Source organism: Besnoitia besnoiti, chromosome III, assembly GCF_002563875.1.
Source record: "Besnoitia besnoiti strain Bb-Ger1 chromosome III, whole genome shotgun sequence".
Lineage (NCBI taxonomy): Eukaryota > Apicomplexa > Conoidasida > Eucoccidiorida > Sarcocystidae > Besnoitia > Besnoitia besnoiti.
The window spans coordinates 3,954,379-3,962,550 of record NC_042358.1 but is presented as its reverse complement, the minus strand read 5'-3'; the positions used below and the strand labels follow the sequence as shown (position 1 = coordinate 3,962,550).

Below are 8,172 nucleotides of genomic sequence, written 5' to 3'. Positions count from 1 at the left end.
TTGACATTCACGGCCTCTCTGCACGACGAGGTACGCTTTCATGTGCGGCCTTCACTCATGTTTCGGCGGCGATATCGTGCCGTTAACGCCCGGTCGCCCGCGCCGCGAGCTCCGCTGTGTTTTGTCTCCTGACTATTCTTGCTTTTCCTCCCGTTGAATCAGTGTTCCCCACAGGAGGTACGCTATTCAAAGTGGCCTTCTTCAGGTGCACCGTACAGAGTATCACCCTTTTTCTTCCTCCCGTCGTTGCTTCCGTGAGATGTGCGCTTCACTACGGCCAGGCCCGTCTTCAGTTCGCTTACCCGAAACCACCAAGGGATTCGCTGGAGGTTTTGTCTGCGCCCCGGCCGTTCGATTTCCTAGCGCAGAGTCGTAGAGGAACGCATCTCTCTCACTGCTTGCACCACTGTCCTTGTCCTGCTATCCCGTTGCGAACGACTCTGCGGCTTTCGGCGACTCCACAATGAGGCGGCGGCGCCCCTCTGGCGCGCAGGGGCTGCCCGAGAGCCCTTCGTCTTCTCCCTTTGTCGACGGGAGCCTCCTTTCTCCGTCGCCTCGTCTCTTTTCCGCTCTCCAACAGCCTGCCTGTGTTGCCGCTCCTTCGCGGTCTCCTCGCTGCGGCACAGCCAGCTCCGGCGCCCCCTTTTTGTCTGCTTCCCCTTCCGGTGTGCGTCTGGTCGGCGCTGGCGGCAGAGCCCTCCAGCCCCGGCTTCGTCTGTCCCGCACCCGTGTGCTGCTCCTCCTGTTTCTGTGCTCTCTTTCGTCTACCTCGGCGTTTTTTCGCGCGGATCTCGTCTGGGGCACCACCCGCGCTGCTCCTCCGCGTCGGCTGCAGGAGGATTTTTCGGCCCTGCCGCCCTTCCCCTTCTTCTCTCTCCCTGTGGACTTCGAATCCCAGAATGATTCGCCGCCTTCTTCCTCTTCCTCCCCGTCCTCTGCAACGGGGCCGTCAGCCTCCTCTGCAGGGCGTCCCCCGTCGGACTCCGCCGCTTCCGCGTCCTCGTGGAGACGGCTGCCGCATCCCTTCTCCTCAGTCCACCTGCTGGCGCGGCCGCGAAGCCGCTCTGTCTATCCGGAGCTCCAGCCGGTCGCCAGGCCCTCGCCGCTGTCGTCTCCCGCGTCCCTGCTCGTTTACCGCGGTGCCGTTCTGCCGTCTGGCTCCCCTGCCGCGCCGCTCTCCGCTTCGTCCTCCGCTCTCTCTTGGTCTAAGTGCCTCTCGAACCTCTCTGAAGGCTGCTTCAGCCCGCTCAGCAGCCAGCTCTTCCCCGTGGCCTTGCCCTCTCGGCTTCTAGACCAGGTCCAGAGCCACGCGGCAGAACGGAAGCAGAAAGCACGCGCGCCTCTCGATGCGGCGCAGAACGCGACCGGCCTGTCCTTCGCGGAGGTCGCGGACGCGACAGGTGAAGAAGAGCCGACGCGAGAATGGGGCCCCTTCTTCGTGAGAGTTCGAGGCTTCGTCGAGACTGCGGAGCTCCGCGCGGAGATCCAGTCTGCGAATGACTCGGAGTTCTTTGCGGCAACGATCGACGCACGCGCGAGCTGGAGGTTCGCCCACTCCAAACGAAGGCCCCCTGCACCGCGAGATTCCGTTGAGGCAGCCGAGCGCGAGGCGCTGCCCCTGCGGAAGCCTCTCGCACCCAACGCCCCGCACGCCTCTCACGCCTCAGGGCCTTCCGCCGCCCTCGCCGCCGCGCCGCCGAGCTACTCTGCGGCCTCGCCCGCGCCGCCAAGCGACGCACCTGCGGTGTCCGCCGTTACTCTCTCTGCGGCAGGCGCTTCTTCGGACCCGCGCCGCGCACCAGCGGATCGCGCCGCAGAAGACGACTCGAGCGGAGGAGACGGACCCGCAGCGGCGTCGGCGTCTGCTGCCGCGCACCCTCCGGGGGACAGCGAGCCTCCCGCGGGGACGAGCCTCGAGCCGACAGCGGGCACGGACAAGGCGGCGGCAGCGGCAGAGGACATTCCTCAGAGCCAAGAAAAAGGCACCGAATCCGGCGCAGCTTCCGCGTCGAGTTCGGACTCAAACGCTTCTGCCTCTGCGTCTCCTGTTGAGTCTGCGAGTCCGCGCTCGATCTCTTCGCGGCTGCGCTTCATCTCTTCACTCCTCTCGGGGGCGCCCGGTCGCGCCTTCTCGTGGGCCTTCGCCTCAGAGCCCTGGCCGCCGCGCGGGAGTTGGCTGGCGGAGAGGCCCCTGGCGCGCGCTCAGGCGCTCTTCGTGGATGCATGCATTGCGATCTACCGCCTGCCTGCGTCGCCTGCTTCGTCTACGCCGTCCTCCGCTTCTCCCTCTGCTTCTCCAGTGGAGGCTGCTGAGACCCGCGCGGGCGCCGGGGGGAGGCGCGTGGTGGGCGGCGGCGCGCCGGGGCGGGAGCTGAGCCTCCGCGAGGGAGCCGAACGGCCTCAGGGGCTTGCCGCCTCTGGCGCCGACGAAGAGGAGATAAGCTCCGCGGAGGCGCGCGGGTCCGCCGCGGACGACTTCCCCACGTCGTGCGAGGAGGCCTTCCGGCGCGCGGACGCCGCCGAGCCCAACCGCGGAGGCGATGCCAGCCAGGGCGCCGTAAACCTCTCTGAGGAGGAAGAGGAGGAGGATGCACTCTTTACGAGCAAGGGGAGTCTCGCGGATGCGTCGGCAGCGACGCGACCAGACTCTGCTCAGGTCTCCCCTGCCTCTGCTGCGGCGTCTGCCTCTCCCCCGTCGCCTTCGCCTGCGAGCGAGACGCCAGTCTCGTCCTCTGCGTCGTCTCCGGCTGTGTCTCCTGGTCGCTCGCCTGCGTCGTCGTCTTCGGCGGCCGCGCAGGCGCCTGCGTGGGGCCCGAACTCGCCGCCCGTGTTCTGCAGCCCCGTCGTCCACGCGAGCAGCCTCCGCCAGTACTTGTCTTTTCAGCTTCCTCAGGACTTCGTTCTTTTCCTCCTTTCCCGCTACGACCTGCACGTCATCGGCAGCCCTGGCGAGCTGGTGGGGCGTTCGCAGCCGCCGTCGCGCGCGTCGCCCTCTGCGTCGCCCTCTGCGTCGCCCTCCTCCCCTACCTCGTCTCCGCTGTCTCTGTGGCCTGCTCCTCCGCTCCGCGTCATCGCGCGGCGCCTGGAGACGCGCCCAGACGCCGGCCCCGACGTCGCGGCGGCCTCCGCGGCGGCGCTCGCCGTCGATCCGAAGTCAGCCGCGTCTCCAGTGGAGCCCGGCGCGCGCACCTCAGACGCAGAAGGCTCGCCGAATGGCAAGCCCAAGGCGCGGCTGGGCGTCTGCTACCGGGGCCCGCACGAGGCGAGGCGGAATGCGATCCTGTTCGCAGGCGTGGAGGAGCTGGGAAAACCGCTTCTGGCTCACGAGGCTGCGCCTCCTCCTCCGGCGGGGGCTTTGAAGGCCGCGCCGACGCGCGTCGGCTGGTCGCAAGAGATGTTTGACGTCGGGGAGCTCCTCTTCCACCGAGCGCCGACGCTATCTCTCTCTCTGAACGACGATGACGACGCCTCATCGTCGGGGGCGCCTGCGCCTTCAGCAGCGGCGGGGCGGGGCGAGGGCGACAAGGGGAAAACCGCAAAGAAGGACGAGAAGAAGGATGGAAATGAGGAGGCAGACGCGATTCGCTTCGCAGCCGCGCGCGCCGCGAACTCTCCGGCTTGGGCCAGCTCCGTTTACTTGGAAATGCACGACAAAGAGACCGTCCACATGCGCCGATTCATCAACGCCGGATGGAGCTACGGAAAAGATCTGCGTAAGTGGATTCGAACCGCGGAACGATGCTGGGTTTCCGCCGGCCAAGTCTGCAACTCACGGATGCCGCGCACTTGCAGAGATCGGGCTCCTCTCCCCGCCGAACTCGTCACAGAGAAGAAAAACTTCCGCATCAGAAGTCGATTTCTCCCCTCGTTTTCTCTTCTTATTTATGGGGGAGCGGGGGGGTTCGCTTCACGTGAGGCAGGCGTGGAACGCTTCTCTCCATTTCTGTGCGTCCCGTGTGTGCCTCGCGTGCAAGACGCGCTTGACGCGGTGGCTGTCTCTTTTGTCTTTCTGTGTTTCTCCTACCCTTCCCTGCAGAGGGATACAACTTCACGTCTTTCAATCGCCTCGTCCTGAAGTCTGTCAAGCGTCACTCGCCTTTTCATTGCCCAGGTACGAGTTTCGCAGAGTCATTTCTTGCGCGACCGAAGAGCCTCTTCTCATGCGGAGCGCGAAGAGACGTCGCCTTCACATCAACCTTCTTTCAATGTCGGTTCTCACTCGAGTCTTCGAGTCGTTTTTCTGTGTTTAAATTCGGCTGTGTCTTCGCGTTTGGCACCTTATTTTTTTCTGAAGTCGAGTCGAGTCTATCCCTGTCTCTGCAGGCTTCTGGGAGGAACACGCCTTCTTCGGCGTCGCGCCCGTGGCGTTCGCGCGGCCTTCGCAAAGTACAACGGATCCCAACCTCGAGACGCTGCACTTTGAGTGAGACTTTGGCGGTTTGCTGGCACCGCTCCTGTCTGTGTTCACAGCGGCTGCAGGTGTCTACACTTTCTCACTCCAGTTGCGATGCGATGCTGCGGACTACTCTCAAGTCTGATCCACTGCGCACGCTCAGTAGGAATTGCAATCGTGATAGTCAGGAGCCGATTACTGGAATTTATAATACCGAAAAAGGTGAAGCGACGACTGCTACTTGCGTCTTCTTGTGAGCGGCCTCCACTCAGATGAAAATGAACAGTTCTCGCCTCTCGTTTCTCTGCAATAGTCCCTTCCAGTTCCTGCTGCTTTGCCTTCGTCGTGCCTCCTCGGGCTTTTTCTATGTTTTTCCTTCCTGTTTCCGCCTTTTCGGCAGACAGTATGTCCCGAAGGGAGGCGCGGTCGCAGAGGCTCACCCGCCGACGCGGCTGAGCTACCCTGCGCATTACCTCTCCGCGTGCGCTTCTCTTCTCTCTCTCTCTCTCGCGTTTCCGCTCGCACGGAGGCGCGTGTTAGTGGCACAGGATCTAGTTGTCTCCTGTCCGCGGTCTGCCTTGCGAGGGCGCGCGGGCGGAAACTTGCTTCCGCCCGCGCGCCCTCGCAAGGCAAATCTGTCGCGCGTCGGCTCCGAGGCGCTCGCCTTTGCAACCCAGGCAGACACGCGAAACGATTGCCTTGCGCATGCCTCGCAGAATGGAAGAGCGGCACCGCGACGAGAGTTCTGCGCCGCTTTACGACGGAGGCTTTTTGCCGCCACCCCACCTGCGCACCTTCGCGTGCTTCTACGCCAACGAAGCAGATCCCCAGGGCCTCGCCGTCGCGGAAGTCCTCTTTGTCATGGGTAGGCGCCCGCAGCCCGCAGCGACGAAGACGCAAAGCTCTGCGTCGCGAAGCCCACAGCGGAAACCACACACAGCCCCTTCCTCGTCGCCATTACATGACCAGATGTGCGATGCAGACGCGCCTCACAGTCAGATGTATTCAGATATATATATATATTCATGTACATGCATGCGCATACGCCGGGCTGCACTCCGGTGCCGTCTATGTATGGCTGTATCTATCTGTCTACGTATCTACATATATTCGCACACGTAAACGCGCATTTGCATTTGGGATAAGGGGGAGTGTTTCGGCTCGAGGATTGTCGGTTTGCAGAAGGCGCATGCAGGGGATGTGGGAAAGAGTATATCCAGCGGAAACTCTCTGTAATTGTAGACCGGACAAATATATGTATATATATATATATACTCAATCATGTGTGAGTAGATATGCCTACGGAGACAGGCAGAGGAACCCGCTTCACGTGTAAGATTTGGAAACGACTTTCTGCGTGTGTGTTTACCAGACTCTAGAGACGCGGTGATGATCGTCTTCTTCGTCCTCAGTTTGGTCATGGGCGTTCCGATCTGCTGCGGAATCTCCTTTTCGTGCCATGCCCTTAAGCACCGCAGGTGAGTCGAGTCGAAGACGATTTGACTCAAACGCGAGACCCCCCCGATGCTCCCGGCACTGCCCTCAAAGCGGTCTCTCACGCAATAATAAATAGATACATATATGTATACGTATTCGTGCCGTGGATTGAACATGTGACATGCGTCGACAAGTGTATATATATGATTGCATATGTTATATATACGACTATTTGCAGATATACGAGTTGCCATAGCTGCATGTGTGTGCGGAGTAAAGTACCAGGCTCTCGAACCCGGGAGGACAGCAGACGCGACTCCTCGGGCTAGCATGGCGCGCATCTGCTGTGAAGAAATATGTTTTGTCCTTTCTTTCTGTTTTCAACACGGCTTCGCCCGGTGCGCCTGAGGATGGATGCATGTGCCGCGCATTATGCGTGTTTGTGCAATTGTGAATATTTGGATGCATTGCGGTTTCCTGTCTCGCTGGCGCGCGCAGACTCAGGAGGGCGCTGCGGCGCCTTCGCCTCGTTCAACAGCGCGACGCGGTAGGTCGGGGCTGCAGAAGGGCAAAGGAAGAAGTCGCGAGGGGAGAGAACGGCGGAGAATAGCAGGCGCAGACGCCGATCGACCGAGCAGGGTTGAAGAGGACCGATAGGGGAGCACGGAAGGAGGCAGAGCGGAAAATCCGACTAGCGAACGGGGAGCGAAACTCAAGAAAAGCAACTCGTAGACGCGATTAAGAAGAGAGACGCAACAGAACAGGAACGGGAAAGACGTGAGAGAGATTCCACTCTAGAGAACGCGAACATCGGGCGCCCCGTGCTAAGAGAAAACTTGGATTTTCGCTCTTCACAAACTAGTACCAACAACGGTCGCGAAACATGTGTTTTTCTTTCTCTCTCTCTGTCTACATATATGCAGCTGTGTTTCCTGAGGGAGAGTAATCCGGACGTGGGAGATAGAGAGACTGGAGCGCTGTGCACTTGGCTGAGGCGTGTTGCTGTTTCGGGTTTCTTTGCGGTTCTGCCGTACGTGCAGATTGAGATGCACTTAATGAGCGAGCTCGGCGTCTCGCAGCAGATCGAGGAAGAAGATGAAGAGGACGATGAAGAAGAAGAGGAGGATTTCGCGGGCACGGAGACGGAGAGAACGAGCCACGCGAACGAGGCTGGCCCCCTGGAGCGATGAAGATGCGAGAGCGGTCACGGAAAATCGGAACACGGCAAGAGAGAGAGAATGGCGACGGAAATACTACGCGCCACATGCGCAGAGGCAGCTGATGGCCTCGCAGCAGCGCTCCATGCCTCGGTGCAACGTGAGTGCATCTTGAACGCACGCATGCATTTTTTGAAAGGCAGAGAACGCACGAACGAGGCGTTTCGCCGAGTGAACCTGCGCGGCGAGCCGCGACCGCCTCGAGAGGTTCAGCGGCAACCAGACACGTCGACACGTCCCACAACACATACATCTACAGCCATTCGCGTATAAAGGCCGGACTAAGAAGGAGCTGAAGAGCTGAAAGCGACTCTTCTCAGGCTTCTCAGAGGAGACAGAGTCGGCAGCGGAGCCGAGAGCGGCGACTCAGCGTCGGGCGTTTCGTTTCCCACACGAACGCGGGGAAGTGTCTTTCCGTCGCAGACAGAGGCACGAGGCGCGCAGCACGCGCGTGCCGCAGCGGGCAAGAGGCGACGTCCAATTTTTTCCGTTTTTAACTTCACCCGGCAGTGCGCCTCCTTGCCTCGCGCTCATCCCTAAGCGTGCTCCACATGCCCTCTGGTACATATACATATATTGTATATGTATATGTTTCATTATGCGAGGCGCAGCACATGTTTACATATATATATATATATATATATATATACGTATATGCGAGTACCTATTTGTTCGCAGAGGTGCATCTAAAATGTTGCTCTGGTGCGAGTTTGCATGCGCAGCGTGTCGCGGATTGAATGAAGATGCTGTTTTGGTTGCCGCGTCCTCGGCAGTGCGTGCGTCCTCATCCGCTTGAGATTGAAACCGAAACCTAAGTCGAACGGCGTTTTTCGCTGTTTTTTAAAGCCTGCATCCGCAGCTTGCCATCTCACGCACTCTTTTTTCTCGTGTACTAACGCGCGCGAGTTCCCTCTGTGTCGCACTGCGCCCGCGCGCTTGCCCTCCCGACGTTTTTTCGCCGCTGCGTTTTCTCACAGCCCGCTCGTTGTTGTCTGTCTCTACTTCACTCGATCTCTGCGCATCGCGTGGGATTTTTCAGCGCTTGCTCGTCTCTGAGTGTTTTCCGTCTCTGCGTGCGCCGATCGGAGTGGACTCGGCGTGAGACAGCCGGCTGTGCGTAGAAAA

The 8,172-nt window shown here is 60.5% G+C and overlaps 1 protein-coding gene across 1 annotated transcript; it reads left to right on the top strand.

The window, feature by feature from the left end:
* Positions 1-463: 463 nt before the first annotated feature.
* Positions 464-7,020, top strand: BESB_048270 (uncharacterized protein; the record flags this gene model as incomplete). Its single annotated transcript, XM_029363278.1, has 7 exons — positions 464-3,713; positions 4,037-4,111; positions 4,324-4,423; positions 5,110-5,258; positions 5,766-5,871; positions 6,329-6,377; positions 6,871-7,020. The coding sequence occupies 7 exons, from the start codon at positions 464-466 to the stop codon at positions 7,018-7,020; spliced, it is 3,879 nt and encodes a 1,292-aa protein (XP_029220644.1).
* Positions 7,021-8,172: the final 1,152 nt, after the last annotated feature.